The sequence below is a fragment of the Dermatophagoides farinae genome, chromosome 8 (assembly GCF_024713945.1).
Source record: "Dermatophagoides farinae isolate YC_2012a chromosome 8, ASM2471394v1, whole genome shotgun sequence".
NCBI classification, from domain to species: domain Eukaryota; kingdom Metazoa; phylum Arthropoda; class Arachnida; order Sarcoptiformes; family Pyroglyphidae; genus Dermatophagoides; species Dermatophagoides farinae.
Window position 1 is genome coordinate 984,484 of NC_134684.1, and position 23,877 is coordinate 1,008,360.

General features: G+C 32.1%; 7 protein-coding genes across 11 annotated transcripts; 2 read left to right on the top strand and 5 right to left on the bottom strand.

Annotated features, from left to right (window-relative positions):
- Window positions 1–54: 54 nt before the first annotated feature.
- LOC124495365 (U4/U6 small nuclear ribonucleoprotein Prp3) lies at window positions 55–2,069 on the top strand. The gene is made up of 3 exons (XM_047058723.2): window positions 55–916; window positions 969–1,683; window positions 1,752–2,069. Exons 1-3 carry the CDS (start codon window positions 158–160, stop codon window positions 1,970–1,972), a joined length of 1,695 nt encoding a protein of 564 aa, XP_046914679.2. The 5' UTR covers window positions 55–157; the 3' UTR covers window positions 1,973–2,069.
- On the bottom strand, window positions 2,015–16,512 carry LOC124495361 (uncharacterized). Its single transcript, XM_047058718.2, has 6 exons — window positions 16,191–16,512; window positions 12,335–16,131; window positions 12,001–12,253; window positions 11,858–11,935; window positions 2,852–3,747; window positions 2,015–2,779 (listed from the first exon to the last, which is right to left on the bottom strand). The coding sequence occupies exons 1-6, from the start codon at window positions 16,269–16,271 to the stop codon at window positions 2,065–2,067; spliced, it is 5,820 nt and encodes a 1,939-aa protein (XP_046914674.2). The 5' UTR covers window positions 16,272–16,512; the 3' UTR covers window positions 2,015–2,064.
- LOC124495368 (uncharacterized) lies at window positions 5,167–7,035 on the top strand. The gene has a single exon (XM_047058725.2). The coding sequence runs from the start codon at window positions 5,563–5,565 to the stop codon at window positions 7,033–7,035; it is 1,473 nt and encodes a 490-aa protein (XP_046914681.2). The 5' UTR covers window positions 5,167–5,562.
- On the bottom strand, window positions 6,986–8,588 carry roq (RING finger and CCCH-type zinc finger domain-containing protein roquin). The gene is made up of 6 exons (XM_047058735.2): window positions 8,317–8,588; window positions 8,069–8,240; window positions 7,771–8,002; window positions 7,511–7,711; window positions 7,308–7,449; window positions 6,986–7,257 (listed from the first exon to the last, which is right to left on the bottom strand). The coding sequence occupies exons 1-6, from the start codon at window positions 8,444–8,446 to the stop codon at window positions 7,109–7,111; spliced, it is 1,026 nt and encodes a 341-aa protein (XP_046914691.2). The 5' UTR covers window positions 8,447–8,588; the 3' UTR covers window positions 6,986–7,108.
- On the bottom strand, window positions 8,660–11,244 carry LOC124495366 (vesicular inhibitory amino acid transporter). Its single transcript, XM_047058724.2, has 4 exons — window positions 10,506–11,244; window positions 9,788–10,441; window positions 9,417–9,735; window positions 8,660–9,349 (listed from the first exon to the last, which is right to left on the bottom strand). Exons 1-4 carry the CDS (start codon window positions 10,863–10,865, stop codon window positions 9,090–9,092), a joined length of 1,593 nt encoding a protein of 530 aa, XP_046914680.1. The 5' UTR covers window positions 10,866–11,244; the 3' UTR covers window positions 8,660–9,089.
- Window positions 16,513–16,590: 78 nt separating the features above from the next.
- On the bottom strand, window positions 16,591–17,896 carry Vps36 (vacuolar protein sorting 36). Its single transcript, XM_047058738.2, has one exon. It carries the CDS (start codon window positions 17,482–17,484, stop codon window positions 16,723–16,725), a length of 762 nt encoding a protein of 253 aa, XP_046914694.2. The 5' UTR covers window positions 17,485–17,896; the 3' UTR covers window positions 16,591–16,722.
- Window positions 17,897–18,025: 129 nt separating this feature from the next.
- LOC124495363 (signal transducer and activator of transcription 5A) lies at window positions 18,026–23,486 on the bottom strand. Of its 5 annotated transcripts, XM_075733174.1 has the most exons (8): window positions 22,453–23,224; window positions 22,234–22,391; window positions 21,042–21,466; window positions 19,987–20,955; window positions 19,827–19,919; window positions 19,132–19,757; window positions 18,901–19,077; window positions 18,026–18,768 (listed from the first exon to the last, which is right to left on the bottom strand). In XM_075733174.1, the coding sequence occupies exons 3-8, from the start codon at window positions 21,396–21,398 to the stop codon at window positions 18,717–18,719; spliced, it is 2,274 nt and encodes a 757-aa protein (XP_075589289.1). In that variant the 5' UTR covers window positions 21,399–21,466; window positions 22,234–22,391; window positions 22,453–23,224; the 3' UTR covers window positions 18,026–18,716. The 5 variants fall into 5 exon arrangements, with proteins under 5 accessions (XP_075589289.1, XP_075589291.1, XP_046914677.2 ...); XM_075733176.1 differs by lacking the exon at window positions 22,234–22,391 and having other exon boundaries at window positions 23,122–23,486; XM_047058721.2 differs by having other exon boundaries at window positions 22,234–23,313.
- Between the last annotated feature and the right edge of the window lie 391 nt (window positions 23,487–23,877).

Sequence of the window (23,877 nt, forward strand, 5' to 3'; positions counted from 1 at the left end):
TGGAATACTTTATGGAAATAATTTAATCACTTGAAAAGAAAATATTTTCGGAAATGTACACTCGTGAGTTTGTGCACTGTGTCCATAAAATTTTATACGAAGATTTTCATTTTTTTGATATTGTTTAAATTATTAAAAAAAAATTTTAATTATAAAAATGGCAACCAAACCTTCGAGGTTCGACATGGTACACAAACCATCGTCATTTCCACCATCAACTGCAGAACAAACTACTTCGACGACACCAGCATTATCATCGTCTGAAATAGCTCAGATGATGGCCCGTGTTCAGCGGCAGATTGCGGAAAAGAAACGGTCCATACAGACAGAGGCCGCTTCCGCTACGGATAATTCAAATGAAAAACAAATGGATTCATCAGAAAGCTCAATCGATAGTAAAGCTCGAATCGCACAGTTACGTGCACAGATTCAAGCACGTTTTTCAAATTCGATGGGAGCCATTAAATCTAATGATGATGCAAATAATGATCGAACAGGACTTAATCATAATAAAACAATGCGTCCAACACCATTGATTTTGAATGCCGAAGGTAGAACCGTTGATCAAACTGGTAAAGAAGTACAATTGATTCAACGGATGCCTACATTAAAAGCGAACATTCGTGCTCAAAAAAAAGAACAATTCATCAAAGTGAATCATGAAAAACAATCAAGTCTATCGTCGACAGAGCAAAAATTTATCGACACAAGGTTGGAAAGTAAAGCACCGGTTCGAGCACGAAAGACATTCCGGTTTCATGATAAAGGAACATTCGAATCGATTGGAAATAAAATTAGAACCAAAGCCCAATTGGAATTGTTACAGAAGGATATTGCCCAGAAAGCCAAACGAACCGGCATAAGTGCTGCAGCACGTTTAGCATTGCTTAATTCGATAGTTCCAAAAAAACAAGCGGTAAGTTGAAATTGAGCTATTTTTTTATCTATTAAAATATTTTCCTAATTAGAAAGAAGATGAAATTCCATCAGTGGAATGGTGGGACAGTTTCATCATGAAAGATAGTTGTTACGAGGAATGCATCCAGAATACACAACCATTGCAGGAAAAGTACGATGGAATCACACAACTCATCGAGCATCCTATTCAGATGAAACCCCCACATGAACCATCTAAACCACAATTTTTGCCAGTATTCTTAACGAAAAAAGAGCAGAAAAAACTGCGCAGACAAAACCGCCGTGAAGCATGGAAAGAAAAACAGGAAAAAATTCGATTGGGTTTGGAGCCACCGCCCGAACCAAAACTGAAAATATCGAATATGATGAGAGTTCTTGGCCAACAGGCCGTACAAGATCCTACCAAAATGGAAGCTCATGTTCGTGAACAGATGATGCGGCGGCAAAAAGCTCATGAAGAATTGAACGCTTCGCGGAAATTAACAAGCGAACAAAAAAAGCAGAAAAAAATACGGAAAATCAAAGAAGATACGAATACTGGTGTGAATGTAGTCGTCTATAGAATTTTGGATCTAAACAACCCTGCCAAGAAATTCAAGGTTGAAGCAAATATGAAACAATTATTAATGACTGGTGTCGTTGTAATCTATAAAAATGTCAACGTTATTGTCGCTGAAGGTGGTCCAAAACAGCAGAAAAAATTCAAACGTCTTATGTTACATCGAATAAAATGGTCAGATGATGTGGTCACTCATGGAGATTCTAGTAAGTAAAGAATAATAATCATTATTTTTACAATTGAATTTGATTTTAAAAAAATTGATTTTTTACAGATGAACCTGATTCCAGTAATGATTCCAATTTAAAACGTAAACAAGAGAATAAATGTCTGCTCGTATGGGAAGGTTCAGTTAAAAATCGGGCATTTGGTGAAGTAAAATTCAAAAATAGTCCCAACGAAAGTTTTGCTAGAGAAATTTTTAAAAACCATGGAGTTGAACATTATTGGGATCTAGCATATAGTATGTCAATATTAGATTCGGCCGAAACATGAAAAATATACATACTCATTGAGTGTTGCAAAAAAACCACATGATTGTAAAAAAGAAACTTTTTATTGTAATAAATTGATTTTTCAAAATCTTATTAAACTGCCACACGAATCATTTTGTTGGAAATAACCTCTAAATAACCTTCATCACGTAATGCAATTATGGCCTCATCAAACATATCTCGGGTGACGGCCAACGTTGATGATGATTTAAATTCATTGAACACTTGTTGATATTCTAAATGAACATAATTATCTTCGTCTTGGCCACGTTGAACCAATTCATGCTTCATCATGTCCACTAATTGTCGTAGACCATTCAACAAATCATTTTTGATTTTACGATTATGTGAACTAGTTCCAGTAGTTAATATCGAAATATCGATTCGACCAGATGTAGGATCAATGGCTGATTGTTTAATCGCTTCTCGTTGTAATCGTCGAGCTTCTTCTACATCTTCCACTTCAACAGTAGTTTTAAAACGCATTTTTGCATGTGCTTCAGCCAATCGAATCAATGATTCCAATTGTCGTGGATAAGCAGTAATCTGACCTTTTCCAGAACCTACTTTTCGCATTTCTACATAGGCATTTTTAAGACATTCTTGTGATTCGGCACTAAGTATTGGATGGAAATTTGCTCGAGCATATCCAATATAATCTTTCGCCAGATTAATGTCAATTAAAAATTGTTTTTCATCATTCGATTCTGAATCCGATGATTTATAATACAAAGAAACAAGATGTTTGGCCAATCGTCGATCGTATTCAGTATCTTGTGGATCGAGAAGCAAAAATATCAAATCAAATCTAAAAAGGGGGAAGATGTCGAAAAATTAAAATCAACTTTGATTACAATATATATAATCAACAAACACTTACCGAGACATCAAAGTAGGAGGTAATTTGATATTTTCTACAATTGTTTTATTCTTATTCCATTGTGATTCGATAGGATTGGCTGCAGCCAAAATCGATGTACGGGCATTCAATTGACAGACAATTCCGGCTTTAGCTATGGACAATGTCTGTTGTTCCATTACTTCATGTAGAATAGATCGTGTTGATTCGTTCATTTTATCGAATTCATCGATACAACAGATGCCACCATCGCTTAAAACTAGAGCGCCCGTTTGTAAAACCATTTGTTTAGTGTCAGGATCTTTTGTCACATAGGCAGTAAGGCCAACAGCACTGGAACCTTTACCGCTAGTGTATTGACCACGCGGTACAAGATTATAAACGTATTGTAGTAATTGTGATTTACTTGTACCAGGATCACCACAAAGCAAAATATTGATTTCTGATCGAAATGTTGTTGAATGATCATTCATGTTCATTACACCACCACGAGAATCATCTTTACGAGTACCACCAAATAGCTGTAACAGAATACCTTTCTTAATGTCTTCATGTTCGTAAATACTTGGAGCCAATGAATGAGCTAAACGTTCATAAATGTCTGGCATATTGGACATGGCGATCAATTGATCAATACGTTCTTTAGGCAATTTCAACTCCAAATATGAATCATGTAATCGTTTGCTTTCGGCTTTTCGATAATGAACAACATCAATATGGGTTCGATAAACGGATTTAACGTTTCGTATTTTTGGATTAACACGAATGGATGTAGCACGGAATATTCCAGTTACGGTAATTCGTTCGCCTGGTTGAACTTTGTCCACTAGATCGGCACAAGCATATAATAAAACAGTGTATGGTGTTTGACCTGCTGGCATATCATCGGGTGATTCTTGAAGTTTCACTTGTTGTTTGTCCGTATATTTCGAACGATTGTGAATCAACTTGAATGAATATCGTGTGTCACAATTACGGCAAACCTGAGGTTCAGCAATCAATCCACGATCTACTTCGACATTTGTGCCCAACATACAAACCGAACATTCAAAATAAGCAATTGACATTTCAGCAATAATATTCGAACAACGTGTTACCATGCCTGATATGGTCACTAATTGGTTAATGTCTTCAGGATTTAAATTTCTTATATTCGATGTCTTTTTCACATTATACGGTCGAATACAAAGTCGTTGAAAAATCTGGCCATCGATTTGTGGATTTTCAGCCGGACAAATTTCATTGACAATTTCATTCAATGCCATATCAAAAGTTGGGATTACTTCTTGTGGATAGTTGACCAATTGTCTGTAAAGATTTTCATCAAATTTCAATAAATGTTGACAATTAACATTAAGAAAATAATCGCCGATAATGAGACATTCACGAATTTTTTTAACATAATAAGATTCCATTCGTTGATTGTAAGAATCTGCACTATCGAATTCAAAATAATCCTGGCTGGATTGAAGACAATCGTCGTCATCATTATTTGGATCCAATTCAAATTGTTGTATAAAACGTTTCAATTTTCTACGACATTCATTGATTGATACATCGGTGCCCCAGACGACCAAATGTGTTCCAACTCCAGCTTGTGTAACGCTTGATTCACTAGCTGCAGCTGATGATGGATCAGCCTGATTGAGATTAATTTGTCTCAAATTTCGTGACATATCGCTACGAACATCATCACGACGATAGTTACTAAGAATCTGTGGTAATTGGCCAAAATCGGATGAAAGATCATATGGCATAGGTGAACTGCCATGAAAAAGATTGTCTTGTGAATTAGCGATCCGTATCGATGATGGTTGATTCAATTCCGATGAACCATCGGCAACCACCATTTGATGTAAAGGTGAGCTACCAATATTGTGGCCATTAACATGACGACGTTTGTTCGGACCATCAGATGATGATGGACTTCTATGCCGTTTAGTAGGCGATTGTGATGATTCTGGACCATCTTGATCATTTATTGATGAGGACATGGTTTCTTAATCAATTAAAATCTTTCTTTTTTTCAAATTAACGTTTAAAAATCTATTAAAACAAATTTCGTTTCGAACACACATGAATGTATTTTAGCTCTTTAATACAATAGCACAGACAGACAGTGAGAGAGAGAGAGAGAGAGAGAGTGAACAAAGCCACAGGACAATTTATTGGCGCCAAAAAAAAAAAAAAAAACACTCTTCGGGTACATCAATAAACGACGTGTATGATTTTTTTTCGGAAATTTTTTCGATATCAAGTTCCGCAATCATTCGGTCGATTAATTTTTGATCACAATGTAAAAAAAAGACTAAAAACTAGATCCGGAATAAACAAATTTATAGAGAAAATTATATTTTCTTTTCAATGGAATTTTTTTTCCAAAAAAATTCGGTAAATTTGATGTTCTTTAAATATTGCCTCATGATAAATGAAATCATTCAAGCGATTCATTTTTTTTCTTTGAACGAAAACGATATGTGAATGAAACGAGAGATTCGGTCAATCACCGTATCCTGTTTGTCTGTTTGACATTTCAATAAATTTAATTAGTTACAAAGATCATTCATTTTGATTTCATTTCGGTATCGTGTAAACATCGGACATTTTTTTTTCGACGATATGAATCGACATTTCTGTGGATTATATTATCATTATTATTGGTGTTAGCAATATTGATCAATCGTAGCTCACAACAGAATGAAGATCCAATCATATATAGTCGTCCATCATCAATGGCCGGCAACGATACAACAGAAACGATCGACGAACCAGCATCAAATATCAATCCAATAAATCACCAGTCCGTCGAAACACGTTCGAATGTGATGAATGTAATTGAAAACTTCAACAATTTAAGGCATAAAAATCCTCATCTACTACAAAAATATATTTCAGAAAAACAGGATCATATTTTCAATGATATTTGGAGACGATTTTCAAATATGACTACCAATACTAATGATACAAGCAATAATAATAATAATAATGTATATGAAGTTGAATGGCAGCCAACGATTCAAAATAATGATGATGTTGATAATGACGTGTATCGTGTATTAAGCTCAAGTTCAAGTACAGATTTTCATCAAGATTCAATGTCTGCACATGAAACACAAACTCAAGACCATAAAGATCAACTAACAAAATTGATACCAACTTCAGCCACTGCAAATGATGTGAAAAACAATGATAATAAATTACTACTACCAGTAGGAATATCACATCGTCGTGGACAATATGTTCCATCCAATGCAAATGTCAATCGGTTCCAAGAATATCTATCTTGTTGTGAACAATTGTTCAACAAATACGGCGATCGAAACTACATTCATGAAGACATATTTATGATACCGGAATCGGAACCCTACCTTCCGGTTGCTCTTGATGGTCCTGGACCACCAGTACTTGTTACTGAATATCCACCGACAACAAGTAATAAACGATCGCCAACAGCATTGTATTCACACAGTTTGCATAATATACCAAACTATGTCAATGATGATGATATCAAAATCGATTCTCCTTTAACTCCTTTGAATTTAAAGGATTTCTATCCGAAAACTCATCGCCATTCGATCGAATGTCTAGATGACGGTCATCATCATCATCATCGTGACAAAAATCATGATCATCATCATCAACATTATGGTCATCTTGCAACAACACCAGTAACAGGTCAGTTGATTTCGACGCATCCTTATGATTCAAACCCTCAAACCAACAGCAAAGTAAGTTGGATGCCTATCAGATCGATTGAACAACAACCACCGATGCCGATCACTGTTCATCGAATTGTTTCCACATCGATTCCAGCTGGACGTATTATAGGTAGTACAGGCAATAATGGTCTAATTCGACCATTCACGTCAATGAATCCAGCATCTTTCAATGAAATTGTCAATAATCCATCCACACACGATTCATCGTCTGGACCGATATCGACAAAAACTACGATTCCATTCAAACATCCAATACCACTTCCACCACCACCACCATCATATGTTACACATCAACCTGGAATAATTCCAATATCAATGGGTCCCGTACCACATAACCATCATCATTATCGATTGAATCAATGGCCGTTTGATACGGTTCCACCACCAATAAGATCGATGGTGGGAACTTCAACACCACATTCTTCATCATCTGGAATTTTATCAAAAAAATTATCATTGTTGGGCAAAAAATATCTTCTCGGTTAAAATAGAAAAATTGATTCATTCTGAAATAACAAGAGATCGTCATGATGAGATCAATATAGGTGTCCATGATTTGTTAAATAAAATGATTTTTCATCGGATTTTTATATAAAGAATAAGTTCCAGTTTGTCCATAGATGTATGTTATGAATGTAATCAATCTGGTCACAATAAATATAATAGAATCGATTGCGATTATAATGTTGGAAAAACAACAGGTATTCTCTATTGGAAAAAAATTGTTAAATAAATCAATTAATAATAACGATATTTACCATCTTCGATATGTTGTTCAAATTGTACCAAACGTCTAAAATGGACAATCGTATCGGCTATATGGACAAAATCCTGTTCTTCAGCTAATGTTTTAGCTAATTGATCCACAAGTCGATCAAATGGAGCGTTTGTTGCGTTCAACTATTTCAAAATGAAAATATATTAAATTCAATCATCGCTAATGTTTGTGTATTTAAAAAACCTTATCAATAATTGATTGCATATGAGATTTATGACGTTGATCACCATAAAGTAATGATGACCATTGTTCTGGTGATAATCTTATGCCAGATTCAAGTGCCATTGATATGATTTGTGCATCATGTTCACGTCGTAGATCAATGTATTTTCTGTATTGTTCTTTTAGCTGCATTAGACACGATTCACCAGGCCGTTTAATGATCTACAGTCAAAAATGAAAAACAATTAATTCATAAAAAATGAAAATTCAGAAATTCAAACCTCGAAACAGCTAGCTCGATATAGAATCTGTACAACATGACCGACAGATGTTTTTGTAGCTTGTAATGGATAAATTTTCTCCATCCTTTGTAGTATATAAAGAACGAGAACTTTTCTTGTCAATTGAGTTCCATCACCCAAAGCTAGGATCACAAGCTTGAGAACTTCTTCTTGAATGGCAGGACCAAGAAATTGGCAACCACGATTACGAACGGCAACCCAAAGACTAGATCTGCCCTCAAAAATAGATAAAATGAATAATTATTTTCATTCTAATTTGTTTGCATATCCAAATTACATGATTCGATGTGAATTGGAATGTTTGACCAATAATTCGAATGCAACACGATTTCCAAGTGCAATGACCGTACGCATAATTTTCATTCGATCATCTTGATGTGAATCTGGTCCTAATGGGCAACGAGATAATGCCAACATCTTTCGTCGAATAGCATGTGGACAGAAATGTTCTATTTATTTACAAATATTTAATGAAAACAATGATCACAGTGTATTGTATTAAACATCAAACATACACACACTAACCTAATTCATGTGATTTCATCAATGATAATACGAGTTGAATTTTTTCATTCAATTCCATTTCGATTGGATGTTGATGATTTTTGGATCGATAATTCACAGATTGAGATGAATGGTTTTTGATTGTCGCCATTATTGACGAACATGATTATGATTAGGTGAAAAGAAAATTTTTTTTTTCAATTTGTTTAATATCTGACGTATATTTTTTTTCTATTTATATATGTGTGTAAATATGATAATTTTTCCATGGAATTCCATTCATCATGATTCCAGAAATGTAAAAAATTCATACATTGCAAGTAATTTTTTTTTTGCAATCACTGTCATAGTATGAAAATTGTGATTAATTTTTGAAAACTTTCTACTTTTAATTTTTTTTTGATTTCTTTCTATAATTCAATTACAATTACAATTGTATTTCTCGAATCATCATAATGTAATCGATCATCATAGCGCGATTTATAAATTTTTTGGCTATTCAACAAACAATCAAACACATAAATGATGAACATGATCAGAAGAACAGAACAGAAAATTGGAAGACAAATTTTTGGACACAAATCTTATTCTATATATATAGAATGAATGAGATGAATCTTGAATCGAATGATAATTGAAACATGCAAAGACAAATAGATAGATAAATTGTGTTCAACAACAATAAACAAAACTGGAACGCAGGAAAAATTTTTCTTTTCTAAACTCTTTCTCAACCAGAACTGGATATATTATAATGATATATTGGAAAAAAAACAGAGACAGAGACATTCGAATCATCCTTGCATAGCATTCTGATCCGGATATGGTAATGGTATATGATAGGTTTCCACCAATGCCGTAAAGCTAGTTATGATGCCAATGATACCGCATAGTACACCACAACAAATGATAAACACTTCCCATGCAATATGACGAATGTCAAGTGTATACCATTTGAGTTTCATATGAAAATAACATGGCCATACAAATGATAACATTGTACCGGTGAAATTACCAATCAAACCCATCAATAGTACGAAATGTGGGATCGATACTAAATTGATTTAACATTAGAACATTAGATATTTAGATATTTCAAAAAAAAAAAATTTTCAATTTACCAGCCATGAACATGGTGAACAATACCAACAACACTCTAAGAGTAACGGCCCAAACTCGTAGTTCATTATCTCGGCCCCAGCAAGTAGGAAATGGTTGATCACCTTCACCATCTGGACGTTGTTCAGTTGGTCGACCACGAAATAATGCCGATTCTATGAGGCTAGCTGCAGCAAAATATGGCAATGGATATGATAGCAAAGCTTTTGCAACCAATGTTAGATTGACTAGACCACGAAAACCACGTGTCGGAAGATTGTTGGTAATTACATCCTGTGTTTCTTCACCGAATGTAAGAAATCCGATCAATGCAAACAATGCCTATATATAAATAGTGGATTAAAGAGTTGAAAAATATATGCAGATCATTTACCTTTGATAATCCAGCAGCAATATGGCTCCATTTAAGCATCTCTTCAAATTCATCAGGATTTTGCATATTACCTTCGAGTGTAGGAAGAAAAATCTGTGATGTATAGCTAAATACAACAATGCCAAGTGTAATAGGAAATGTGCCCATATCTAAACGTAACGATACTTTGGACCATTGCCAATCACCAATCTGTATGAAGCAATAGCCTAAAATGATGACATTCAAAATGATATGAGTGACCGTACACCAGAAACTTAATGTTGATACGGAATGTAAATTGGTAAGAAATGCACATGGCAATAATAACATGGTGGATATCATCATCCATGATCGTTGATCGATGACTCCCTCAGGAAATGAGCCAATCATTAGATCGCCACTAAGCACAACATACAGAATACATGTCATCAATAATTCAATTATCTGTGCCGTATTCACCAATATGCCACCATATTTTTCACCAAGACATGCTTCAGCTATTTTTACATAACTGTCTCGTACTCGAATCATTTGCCCTTGTTCGTTTGGTTCATAAAGGCAATGGACTAATATTCTTCCGGTGTAGAAACAAATATACGCCACAAATAACAATACGAATACACCCCAATATCCACCATGTAGAACGGCGTATGGCAAACAAACGATAAACATTCCCTGCAATCAAAACAATTATCGATCATATATCTATCATATATGATTAATAACGAAAAATACAAACCTGTATAGCATTTGTAATGTTCCAGCCAGCTTGCCATGCAGAAATTTTGCCCGAAGTTCCAGTATGTGGATCAACAAAATGTGGTGGTGGTTGTTGTTGTCCATCATAATAACCATTCGGTACTCCATCTTGATATTCACCATATCCGGTTCCAGCTTCCATAGTCATTTGACTGCCATACGGTAAGCCACCAGTCTGATTTGTTTGTTCAAATGTACGAAATGTACCCATTTCATGTTCATCACCTCGTCGATTTCGAATCTTTTCCACAGCTTCAGTACATGATTCCGGAATCTTACTACGAACACGTTCTTTCAATGAAGACCATGTATTGAATAGATTGGATACTTTATCATTCATTTTGTGAATTTTTTTTGTTGTTGTTGTTGTTGGTTGTTGTTGATCAATTATTTTTTTTTGTTAAATGGAAGACTGATGATTATTTTATTAATCAACTAATATAATAATTGTATCACATCAATAAGGGTTTTATAATGATATGAAAATTTTTCATTTGGAAGACTTTTGGAAAAGATTATAATAGAAGAATATAATCGTTATTACTATTTCACATGGTGTATCAATTTTTGATCAATTGGAAAAAAAACATTCGATTGATGCGAAAAAAAAACTGATTGAGAATCGAAGAAAAAAAAATTTCTCTTGATTATTACCACTTTTCTTACACCATGAACAATGAAAGAATATAGCAAAAAAAAAAAAAAAAAAAAAATATGTAGCAGCATTACAAATTGTATATACAGAACAAGAATCATATTCCACACATCAAGTGTATGGATGTGTATGTTCCTGGTACACTTGTGACCTTGTGTTATATAGTGGAACTACAGTGCGTTATTTATATATAATAGACCCATGTAATTACATATTCTGTTCCAGAAACCAGAAAAAAAGACCATTAGCAGATTTGAATAAAAAAAAAATTTAATAAGTTATAATTTTCTCTCACCCTTCCCTCTCTCTCTCTTCTGATTAATTTCAATTTTTCAAAAATTAAATCTAAAAAAAAAAATAGTTCTAGACATATCATCCATAGCGATATCGAATCGAATATTTACAAAATAAAATAAAAAAATCTGTCAATGTCATACAAATCTCGATTCGAATGATTTGAGAATGTAAAATGATGGTTTGAACAACAACAATTGATAATTTTAAATGCAAAAAAAAATGAATCACATAACAGTAAAAAATGAACTTTATGAATTTATTTAGACATCCGGCCAGAATGAGAATGATGATGATGCAGACCAGATAACGATAAAGATGATGTAGATGTTGTTGATGAATGATGATGATGATGATGATGGTGACGCGGATGATGAATGTATCGATACTTGTCGTCGTATTATTTGTTGTGTTTGATCATGATTGAAACGCATCACAGCAGCAATTACTTTAGCCAATGTCTATTAAATAGTAGAAAATAAATTATATATAATACAATGGTATATCCAGGATTAACAATACTTACCACTGGTTCACGACCAATCATAAATTCAAATAGAATATTTCTAAGATATTCATATTCAGTAGGTTGAGGCAGATGAACACCAAGTATTGCACAGTTTTCCATATCTGCATCATCACTATTATCATCATTCGTATTATTATTTCTAGATACATGATGATGTTGATGATGATTGATACTGTTGTTGTTATTATTGTTGTTTCGTTGTTGTTCCTGTTGCATGTTGACCAATTCTTTGAGACGTAAATTTTCTTCACTAATTAATATAGAGATAGAAAAAGCAAATTTGTTATCGAAAAATCGGATTAAAAATGAATATAAATTATTATTTACTTACTGATATTGTAGGATTGAATTCTGTAATGCATTAATTTGATAATTATTTCTATCCGTACCGGTCAATTGTTCATGTAAATGTTTCAATTCATTATCTTTAGCTTTTAATCGTTGTTGATAATATTCATGCACTTCTTCTAATGCAGTATTTTTTTCATTTATCTCATTCTGTAAACATGTGATGGCATTCTTATGTTCATTTAATAATCGATTTTCTATCGTATCAAATTGTTCCATTTTTTCGGCCAATTCTTGTTTCTTTTCCTCTATGGTTGTTTGTAATGTTTCAATTTGATTATCATATTGTTTGGTAATTTTGGCCACCTGTTCACCACTATTATCCGATATTGTTTTCAATTTTTTCTCCAGATTTTCATTCATAATGGTCAACTCTTCATTCTGTGTACGTAATTTTGTCAATTCATTACGAGATTTGATTAGCTCTTGATTAGTTGAATTTTGTTGTGATGAAGCATTCATTAGACTTTCATCCAATTGTAATTCTCGTATTTCCAGCTGTTTATACAATGATTCAATCGTTTCTTCATGTTTAACACGCATTGAATCCATGGTTATTTTCATTTCTTTCATTTCAGATTTCATTTTATTCAATTGTTCTTTAAGCGATCCATTCAATTCTTCATTTAGTTTCAATTCTTCTTTCACATCTCGTTCATTTTTTACACTTGATTTCAGTTTCTCTTCCAATGCAATCACTTCGGTACGAAGTTCTTGTTCACAAACTTCACGTGTTCGTAATTTTTCTTGCAATTCGGCAATCTGTTCACGACTTTTTCGTAGGCCATCTTGAGCCGTTTTAATTCGATCGTCACGAGAATCCTGTTCGCTAGAAATATTTTCTTCAAGTTGTTTAATCTTGGTCACCAATGACTTTTCATTCTGTTCTTTATGTTTTATAGTGTTTTCTTGTTGTGCAACAGTTTTTTCCAATTCTTTACGAGCTTCTAACACAGTGTTCATTTCATTCGTTAATTGTTCGATTCGTTTCGTATAATCTTGATTTTGTTGTTGCTGTCGTTGTGATTCTTGTTTAATGGATTTCAGCTGTGATTCAGATTTCTGTAATGTATCTTTTAATCTTTGTTTTGATTCAAGAATTTCTTTTGCATTTGATTTGATTTTGGAAATCTCTTCAATGTACGATGAATTCTGTGCATTCATTTCGACCATTTCACATTGTAATTGTTCATTGCGTTGACATTGTAATTGTAATTCATTTTGTATAGTGACCGTTTCTTCATTATTCTTCGATCGTATATTATCGATTTCAGTTTTCATATTTTCAATTTCTTGTTCTTTTTTTGCCAAATTATCCTGTATTTGTATCAGGAATTGACTTTGCTCTTGCAATTGATTTGTTTTGGCTTTTAGCTCTTTTTTCTGATCTTTAAGATCATTACGAAGTTTTACCGCTTCATTATTCCATTGTGATTCACGTGTCCGCCATTCATCCATTTGATCATGGTTCTGTTCGACTTTTTGTCGCATATCATTCAATTCTGTTTCAATTTTTCGTAATTGAACAATTTCATCAGAAAGATTTTTCTTTTCCAACAGTAATGTTTCAATTTGATTTTGAAGTTGAAGATTTTTTGTATCAGCATCAGCTGATGATTGATCAACTGTTGTTTTGAGACTAGCATTCTCTTCGATCAATCGAAGGCAACGAGATTTAAATTCTTCCGAATGTTTATCAATGGATTCGGTGTTGTTTTCGTCAATATTCATATCGTTGAAAATGGATTGTAAAAGTCGAGCAAAATGATTCTTCATTTCAATCTCTTGGCCACGAATTTGATCATTTTCCACTTTCAATTGATCATTTGTTTGCTGTAATGAATTGATGGTTGCTTGTAATGATTGTAAATCGTCGCGAAATTTTTGCATCAATTTTTTTGTAACTTCCATTGCTTTTGTCGATTTATTCACATCCGAATTTAATTGTTGAATGGTTGCTTGTCTTTTATCATTCTCCTTTTTGAGCTGACCATTTTCGGTGATCAAATCAGATAGTTGTGATTTAAGGGAATCAATTTCCATCTGTTTTTCAGAGAATAATTTTTTAAATTCATCAAGTTCATGTGATTGTTGTTCAAATTGAACGTTGAGACTATTGAATTTCTCTTGCATCTGTTGATCACTAGCAATCGATTTCGATTCCAAACGATATCGATCACATTCATCACGTAATTTACATTGTATTTGGTCGGATTCTTTTCGTAATTGAGCCATTTGTTCTTCAAGATTTTTTGATTGTTCAGTCAACTGTTGATTACTGGTTTCCAGATTGGATATTTGCTCCTGTGCAATTCGAAGATTTTCTTCTGCTCGTTCAATGTCGGTCAGTTTTTTCTGTAGCGATTCAATTTGATCAACATAATTTTGTCGTTTACTTTCACCTTCTGCCAATTGCTGTTCAAATGATTGTTGCTGTTTGTCAGCCATTTCGGTTAATTTAATCACTTCTTTTTGGGCCGATCGCCAACGGGATTCCATCGCGGACAATTCCTGTGGATTTGATGTTGACTTAAGTGTTTTATTTTCATCACGTAACGTTAACATTTCTTTTCGTATTGTGTCCAATTCTTCACGAGCCTGTTTTAATTCGTTTGTATTGTCATCGACAAATTTCGATTGTTCTCTTTCGTTTTTGGATAATTTTTCCTGCAAACTTTTAATCGTTTCGGTTTTTGCTTTCAATTCCACTTGTCTATGTTTTGCTTCGGCTACGCGTTTGTCTAGCTGATCTTTAAGTTCTTTGATGACAATTTTTCTAGATTCAAGTTCATCATGAAGTCGTTGTTTAGCTTCATTAAATGATTCACTTGCCGAATCCTTTAATCGACGTAGCTGTTCAATTTCTTCACGTAATTTTGCCGCTTCCTGTTTGGATATTAAAAGTGATTCATTTTCTTTCATCACTGAATCCAGTTTTTCTTTATTTGATTTCAATGATTCATTACATTTGGCCAGTAATGATTCTAAACGTTCAATTTTTTTCACTAATTCATCATTTCGATCATTGGAAATGTCTGATGGATGAGAATTCTTTTCTGCATTTAATACTTCAAATTGTTGTTGCAAAATTTTTATCTGTTCCACTTTTTCTTCAATCACAATCCGTAAATTTTCTTCAAGATGTCTTTTTGCTTCTTGTTCCAATGTACATTGTTCTTTCAATTCGTTCATACGTCGTATGGCTTTGTCCTGTGTTTCGGTCAACACTGTTTTTAGTTTATCTTTTTCTTCTACAGTTTCTCTATACGCTTTCACCACTTCTGTCCAACGTTCACGATATTTACGGCTACGTTCTTTATATCGGCCACATAGATCCATCAATTGTTCCTTGCTTATGTTTTCCATATTACGTGCAGATGATTCGGATTCATATTCACTATCCGATTGTGGAATGGAAAAATTTTGTGATAAATTATTGACAAAATTAGAGAATTTATTCTTGAAAAATGAATTCGTATCCACATCATTGTTTTGATTTGATTCATTTCGATCAGTCGTCAATGATGTTGATGATTGTAGTGGTTTTAATTTATCATTCTCATCATCAAGATCGACTAGACTGAATTCAGGATTATCGTTTAATTTTTGGTCACTATCAACAGTTTTTGATGTTGTAGGCTCTACATGTGATGAGCTATCTTGTTGTTGCTGTTGTTGTTGTTGAAGCTGTGATGATAACGATGACGATGAAGTGGATTCATTCAGTGATTTTAAATCGTTCAATTTATCTGTCACTGAATTAATGGTACCATTATTAACCTGAAAATAATGGAATTAAGTTGTATTATTATAACGAGAAAAAAAACAAATAATCATACCAGATTCAAGGCCTGTGATTGTATATTCACTTTGGCCTTTTCATATTCATTGGAAACTTTTTCTTTCAATGCTTTGAACATTATCAATTCGAATTAGCAAATACAAAAGTAACGGAAAGGCAAATATATTCGATTCTAATATGAAGGCAAAAATTTAGTTATATTGTAGTGAGCGGGGGTAGAAATCCATAAAATGATCAGATCAAAAAGATGTGAAAACAATTATTGCACATTTTTGCAATTACAAAATACAAAATCAAATCAATCAGTGTTTGAAAATAAAATAAAAAAATTCATTTGGCCTCAATGATCAGAAAAAAAAACACTGACGACATCAAAATATATTTTTCTCCAAAAAAAAAACTTTGGGACCATACGCAAAGAACGGGCCTAAATTAAATTTTTTGTTTTTTTTTTTTTGATTTTTATTTTCAATATAAAGTAAAATAAATCAAACTTTTTTTTACAAAAATTAAATTTCTTTCTCCTAACATATTTCAATATATTCATCATCATCATCATCACCATTAATTCAATCGGCAAATCTATTTGGATAAAATCTTAATCCTTGTGTGCTTTCATCACGACAAACAATACCAAATTTTTCGGATTCAATTAAACGTTGCCTTGCTAATGCAACAGAAATGTCCACTTTGATGGCAAAATCTTGTGGTGTTAGATATTCTAGCTTGTCGAATAAATCAATTATTTGATTGTTTATATAATTCTGATCAAAATCATCACATTGTAGGGTGATTAATCCACTAGGATATTTTACCACTTTCATACCGAGATTTTGTTTCTCCAATGTCATGCAACCATTGTATAGATCTTCAGGTGATATAAGAGAAAATCCACGTGCACGATTATAAGAACAATATACTTCGGGCAATGCAATCTGACCACCTTTTGATTTGGCTAATGGCATAATGATTTTAGCAATTTGTTTACCCAAATTTTGATAGTATTTATTATCACTACGATATTTACTTCTTTTCACAGGATCTTCAATATCGTCATCAACACCTAGGCTTAATAGATATGATTTGAAAAGGACCGTTTCATCCGATGATATTTCATTGCCTTTTTCTTTCAATTTTTCTTTGATACTGTTGGACAATTTTACCATTTCTTCTAAGAATGACATTAAATTTTCAAGATCTTGAAATGCACCATCAATATTTCGATTTGTCTCTTCATGTTGATCATGGATTTTTCGTTCAATTCCACCGATTCCCAGACGATATTTTTTCTTATCCATTTTTTTTTTTGTTTCAAAAAAACAAAAATTCATTGACGAAAACAAAAAAAATTCTTAAAAAAAATGATGATCATTAAAACCAAACGCCATTAACAAACAACGTGACACAAGCTCATATATGAGCAAATTCTGTCTGTGTTCGATTTTAAATTTTTTAAAAAATAATCATCATCATGGTGATTAAATTGGAAAACAAAAACTAAAGTTGTGTTTATTCAGACATTTCGATCGACAAAATAAACGTTTCATTAAGAAAGTATATGAAACGAAAATTCAAATTCTATTGAAATCTTTAATCTTTCAACTCATTTTCATGTGAAATTTGCGTAATTATTTTATTCCAAAGAATTGCCACAATTGAAACAAAAAAAAAATTCATTATTTTAAACAACTGTTCCCATTATTATGGGTTGAAGATCATTATTCATGAATTTTTATTTTTAAATCTTTCCGTATGTGTGTGTGTTTGTATGTTGAACATTGCATTTGGTTAATTTTTTTGGATTTAAATATTGGCTGATTGTTTTGTTTCAATAATTTAATTTTTTTTTTTTTTTGATAACAATTGGTCACAAATGAAATCATGTTTAATGATTGATGAATTGGATTGTGATGATGGTGTGAAAAAAAAGAAGGCAAGAAAAAAATTTGAAAAATTAAAAAATAAAAAAAAAATAAAAGACAAAAAGAGCCAGTAATGTGGCGATAAATGAATAAAATGGAGATATGGAGATTTATCATAATATAATAAGAAAAATAAAAATCAAAGTATCAAGAATAAAGAATTGTAAATGTGGTAAAGGAAGGTTGTTTTTTTTTTGGTTGTCGTCGTTATTGTTTATATTGTCGAGTAACAATTTTGTTTGTTTGCATTAGCATCAATTGTATAACATATGATATAATAATAATAATAAAAGTTTGAGTGGGAAAAAAATGAAATTTTTCATTCATTCATTGATTCTTGAAACGATCAAAACAAGGGAGTTGTTGATGATGAAAGGAGCGAAAAGTATTTTGTTTGTCTTGAAGGATCATGAGTTTTGTTTTTGGGATTTTAAATTCTTTAAGATGAAAATGATGTAGATGTGATATATTTGTTGTTGTTGTGGTTGTGTTTTTGAGACAATGATTTGTGAGATAGATTTCAAATAAAAGGAATATATTTAGAGGGAATGGGAATTTCATATTAAGATTGATTGATAAATTTTTTTCATAATTTGACCAATTTTTTTTGTTTTTTTTTGGTTCACGGGATTCATTCGCATTCACATTGTATCAATAGTAGGAACATAGGTGAAATCGTCACTTGTCATGGATCTATTATTTTAGGAATTGAAGGAATTGGATTGAGACATTGGTTTTTTTTTGGTATTTTTTTTTGTTTTGAAGTGAAAAACAGAAAAAAACAAAACAAAAAGATGGGTCTACAATTGTCAACTTGAAACTTACTCATTTGGATTACGATTCCAATCATATGAGGTTGACATGTTTGTATCGAATGACATATTGGTCATTGGTCCAATATCGCTAAAGCTCGTACTTAATGTTGCATCATTCATAATACTACTATTCACCGTATGTTGATCATTCATGTTTTCATAATTGCCAGATTCTTTGTCCATTTCACTAAATGATGAATAAATAATGAATATAAAGCTAAATATATAAATTATGTTATACCTAGGAATGCAATTCTTTAATTGTGTGAAAACATAACCATTTGATGCTTGATTCTCAATTCTTGTATAATATTTCGAAAAGGCTGTATCTTTCGGTATCTCCGGAAACAAGTAGACAAATTGATTGAAATCATTCAAACGATCGGCCAATTTTCGAATCTTCAGATCATTACTAACGAATGGTACAAGACATTCAACTTTATTATTAGCATTTCGATATGCAACACTAATGCCTCCCAATTGAGTGTCGGAGAATCTGAGCAAAAATGTACCCGGTGATTTAGTCATCAATAACATTTCTGCACGTTGTCTAGTAAGAAAACCGATAATCAATCCATCAGCCCATAATTCGGCCAGATGTTCACGTGTTAATTGCAATATATTATAAAACCAATCCCAGAATGTGAAATTCTGTTCAGGCAACAGGTCCTTGGAGAATTTTGTCCATGGCACCATAATGTTGAAGAAATTTTGTTTATCAACTTCATGACCAGAGATCTTTTCAGCAAGAAAATGCATATTATCTTCACTCAGATGTCTTCTCGTGTGTTCATAGAATTGGCGACTTAATACCTGTGCCAATTCTCCAAGTTTAACTTCAGTCGGCACATTGAACGGTATACGTTTCTATTATATAAAGAGAGAAGAAGTAAAATTTGATTAAAAGAATCATCATCGTCAAATAATTGTACATACCACTTCTGAGAATGCATTATCCCAAATGATTGTCGACAATGCGTGTATCTTCTGATTACCATGTACTATGACTACCACTGGTACGGAAATTGTCTACAGCCATCATATTAAATAAATTGTGAATATTAATTTATCAAAGAAAAAAATCAAGAAAAATTACCGAAATCACAAATTTTATATCGCTTTCAAGAAATATTTCCGTCGTAAATAATAGGGAAAATTTTTCATCCACAACTTTATCTATTGAAGCCTTTTTCTCTGCACGTTTAATTGATTTTAATCGTAAATTAATAAAATTGGCACTCAATGTATTTGTAGCCGAATTATATTCCATCACAGTGGTATTGTTGACTATTTCACCACAACATGAATTTAGATGAAATTTTTCATGATCAGTATTCCAAAGTTTTGCCTGTTCTTCATTGATGATTTGTACACGCACAACTAAACTATTCATATGAACATTCAATACACTGCCGGCCAACATTGTAACGGTGGCATTGAATTTTGTTTCCTTTTTAATCACCTGTTTTGGTTGATTTTTAACAATAAATGTTTCGCTTATTAAATTCTTGAACAATAATGTTGTATGTTTTTTAATTTCAATAAATTGCGCAATAATCATTGCATCTTCTTGTGTAGAATCATTCGATACTAATGCATCAATGAATTTTAATTGCTGTAATAAATTACCAAGATTTGATGCCATCATTTCTGATAGATTTTTAAGCTGTAAATATGTTTCCGAAGAATCCAGTTTACTTTTCTGTTGTTGTTTCCATACATCCAATTCATTGAATAAAAGTAAAGACATTTCCTGTAATTTAACAATAATATCTCTATATTTGTTATTCAAATCATTCATATTTGTTTGATATTGTGAATGTAATAGATTAACATTTTCCATAAAACGTAATTTCATTGCTTTATCATTTGGATTATTATTATTGTTGAATTTATGATTATCAAAATTGCTAATCTCCAATTGACGAATATTGAATGTTTCTTTTAATGATTTAATATTTTTGAATAATGTTTCCGTTTCACCAATACCATCTTTGATGACAACATTCATTTGGCATAATTTTTGAAAATTATCGAATAAATTCACTTGAGCGAATGGAACCGGCTTTGTTTTAATTTAGAGAGCAATAGAGAGAGAGAGAGAGACAGATTAAACATTTAAATTCTAACGTCATGTCTATTGTTACTTACCTCTTGATTATTACAACGAATAAATTCTTTTTCATATGAAAGACAATCATGTATATTTTTTATGATTGCATGAACATCGGCATTTGAATTAGTGATCATATTCCAATAATTAACTAGCTTATAACGATATGCAACATCATTGGACATTTCAATAAGATTCTTAATTTCAATACTGAATCGTTGTATTAGTTCACATTTCATCATAGTATCATTTTCAACAAAATATTGCCAATTCTGTTGTTCAATCCAATCGGCTAATTGCATACGTATCTCTATTGGTATATGATGATTATATATGGAAAATAATTGCCGCTGTTGATCTTCAGGCAACGATAGGATTCGACTCCAAACGGACATTTTTGGGCGATTTTTTTTTTGGTTGGATCGATCGATCACTCTATGATGATGATGAATAATTAGGATTTCTGGTGTAGCCAGGAAATGAAAAAAAAACAAACGAAAAAAAAATTATAGGCAAACACACATGCACACAAGTTATTCTGGAAATGTTTTTTTTTTGTATTCGAGATGGCAAAAAAAAACATCAAACAGCAATCTTCTTCCTTGTTCGTTCTTTTCCTAATTATTATTATTATTATAGGGTGATTGTCGTTGCTGTTGTTGGAAAGTTTCACATTACTAATCATCAAAAACTACAAAAGTAAAAGTATTATAAACTATTTGGATTTGATCATTTTTTTTTTGTTGTTCAGTGTATAGAAAGGTGGTAGTCAGAGATGTTGCTTCGTTTGCTGATAAACCGTTAGACACAAACAAAACCACACAGGTGTATTACTTGCATGTAAGAGGTACAGGTATAGGTATGTGCGTGTGTGTGTGTGTTTGAATTTATTCCGTTATTTTTTTTTGTTGTTTTTATTTGTTCACGTATCAATTTCGAATGTTTATAGCTTTGAATTTTGAAAATTTATTTCGCAATCATCGTAATAAAATTCTTTCTTTTTTTCAAAGCTTCAAGAGGATTGCATTGCATTTAAAATGGAATAAATTAATTTATGTAGTGAAAAAAAAAACATTTGATGGTGGTGGTGGAATAATTTTTTTCTATACTACCACCACTAAATTATCATTATAATTAAAGAAAATTGCAAATAAAAAAAAAGATGAAATTTTACTATCAATCGATTGATTGATTCTAAAATGGAAAGGAGAAAAAAATTGATTATATTACATTTATTATAGCTCATTGATTTGATATATCGATGATGATTAACCATAACGTTTTAGATTATCACTAGAAAAAAATTGATGATGCATTTTTTTTCACACAAGTTGAATTTTGTTTTTTTTTCTTATTTAAACATCAACAAAAATAATAAAATAAAATAACTGATGATGACGATGATATGAAACTTGTCATTTTTTTAGAAAAAAAAATTTGACAAAAAACAAGAAACACGCAAAAAAACACCGATTGATTCAACCACAGCAGCTGAATGTGTGTCTGTGTATGGATGAAGAATTCGAACGACAAAAAAAAATTCGATAAGAATCCACAATTGTAAACCAATTTCTTGTTTGTTTGCTTGTTTGTGTGAATATAGAGTGAGAGAGAGAAAAAAAAAGTGAAAAGTGGAACATGGAAGTTTGAAAGCCGAAAATTCTAACTAAATTGACGATAGTCGCGAGTCGTCGTTGTTTTTTTTTCCTACTGGCCACCAAACACTAAATAGTGGTTGGTTGACAAGAACAGACACCAAAAAAAAACAGCAAAAAAAAGCGAAGAAAAAAAACAACAAAAAACCAGAATCAATACCAATTTTGTATTGCTGATTGGTTGGTTAGTTGGTTGATGAATTTGGGTACACAGCACATATACACACACACACTACCGTTATATAGATTATAAAAAAAAAATTTAGGTTTCACTTTCACTAAGAAATATATTTTGTTTGTTTGTTTTTTTTCTGATTTTATGGTTCATTTCTAGTTTCTGGTTTATGGCCGTGGCAATACATCACAAACACACATGATGCTATAGCAGAATTTGTTGTTAATATAATATGCCACCACTATTCACAAATCGATATATACATTATATATAATACAAAACACATACATGAATGTCAGCGTGCGCGCGTATATTTTTTTTCTGGTTAATTGACGAGTGAAGGCAAGAAAAACATAGAGAGAAAGAGAGAGAGAGACCAAAAGTTCAATTCCAATGAATAGATCACAATTTGTTTGATGATATGAATTCTTTAAATGCGCGCATGTATTAAATCATCATCAAAAAAAAACAAAAAAAAAATATAGAAGCACGAGCATCATCATCATCATTTTTTTTTTTTTTGGTTGACCAGCACCATCTTTTGTGTGAATAAAAAATTTTATTGAATTTTTTTTTTTCACTGCACTCAAAAAAATATGAAATTTTCGTACTTATTTTTTCTATTAAAACTCCTCCCATTATGTATTTTTTTTACCTCGTTTTCAACTTCGGTTGTATATATACAAAGTCTACCCCAAAAATGGGGATCTATTTTTTAGAGTGTGCACACTCAAACAAATAGCCCCTTTTTTTGGGGGAAAAAATTAAGCTCCTCCCAAAATGTATTTTTGTTACTTCTTTTTTTTCGAGTTCACATGACTACAGCTGATTCGATTCGTGTCCAGAAACTTTTTTGTTGTTGAAATTTTTGTGTTTCTGGATTAATTTCTGAAAATTTATACAGTAATACCCCGCTTAACGCAGCCCCGTTTAACGCTGATTCGATATATAACGCTCTTTTTTTAAAACCATGTTACATTGTATATGAAGGGTTATAAACTCACTTAACGCTGTATATGCATACATTCGTCTTTATCATCATTG

Coding starts and splice junctions, on each gene's coding strand:
- LOC124495365 (XM_047058723.2), top strand. CDS start 158: ATGGCAACCAAACCTTCGAGGTTCGACATGGTACACAAACCATCGTCA. Junction 917..968: donor TAGTTCCAAAAAAACAAGCG/GTAAGTTGAAAT, acceptor TTTCCTAATTAG/AAAGAAGATGAAATTCCATC. Junction 1,684..1,751: donor GGTCACTCATGGAGATTCTA/GTAAGTAAAGAA, acceptor GATTTTTTACAG/ATGAACCTGATTCCAGTAAT.
- LOC124495368 (XM_047058725.2), top strand. CDS start 5,563: ATGGCCGGCAACGATACAACAGAAACGATCGACGAACCAGCATCAAAT.
- roq (XM_047058735.2), bottom strand. CDS start 8,446: ATGGCGACAATCAAAAACCATTCATCTCAATCTGTGAATTATCGATCC. Junction 8,003..8,068: donor TCCAATTCACATCGAATCAT/GTAATTTGGATA, acceptor TTTTGAGGGCAG/ATCTAGTCTTTGGGTTGCCG. Junction 7,712..7,770: donor ATCGAGCTAGCTGTTTCGAG/GTTTGAATTTCT, acceptor TTTTGACTGTAG/ATCATTAAACGGCCTGGTGA.
- LOC124495366 (XM_047058724.2), bottom strand. CDS start 10,865: ATGAATGATAAAGTATCCAATCTATTCAATACATGGTCTTCATTGAAA. Junction 9,736..9,787: donor TTGCTGCTGGATTATCAAAG/GTAAATGATCTG, acceptor ATTTATATATAG/GCATTGTTTGCATTGATCGG. Junction 9,350..9,416: donor GTTCACCATGTTCATGGCTG/GTAAATTGAAAA, acceptor AAATCAATTTAG/TATCGATCCCACATTTCGTA.
- LOC124495361 (XM_047058718.2), bottom strand. CDS start 16,271: ATGTTCAAAGCATTGAAAGAAAAAGTTTCCAATGAATATGAAAAGGCC. Junction 11,936..12,000: donor TGATTGGTCGTGAACCAGTG/GTAAGTATTGTT, acceptor ACTATTTAATAG/ACATTGGCTAAAGTAATTGC. Junction 2,780..2,851: donor CCTCCTACTTTGATGTCTCG/GTAAGTGTTTGT, acceptor CCCCCTTTTTAG/ATTTGATTTGATATTTTTGC.
- Vps36 (XM_047058738.2), bottom strand. CDS start 17,484: ATGAATTTTTGTTTTTTTGAAACAAAAAAAAAAATGGATAAGAAAAAA.
- LOC124495363 (XM_075733176.1), bottom strand. CDS start 21,398: ATGTCCGTTTGGAGTCGAATCCTATCGTTGCCTGAAGATCAACAGCGG. Junction 20,956..21,041: donor TTCGTTGTAATAATCAAGAG/GTAAGTAACAAT, acceptor ATTAAAACAAAG/CCGGTTCCATTCGCTCAAGT. Junction 19,758..19,826: donor ATAATGCATTCTCAGAAGTG/GTATGTACAATT, acceptor TTTATATAATAG/AAACGTATACCGTTCAATGT.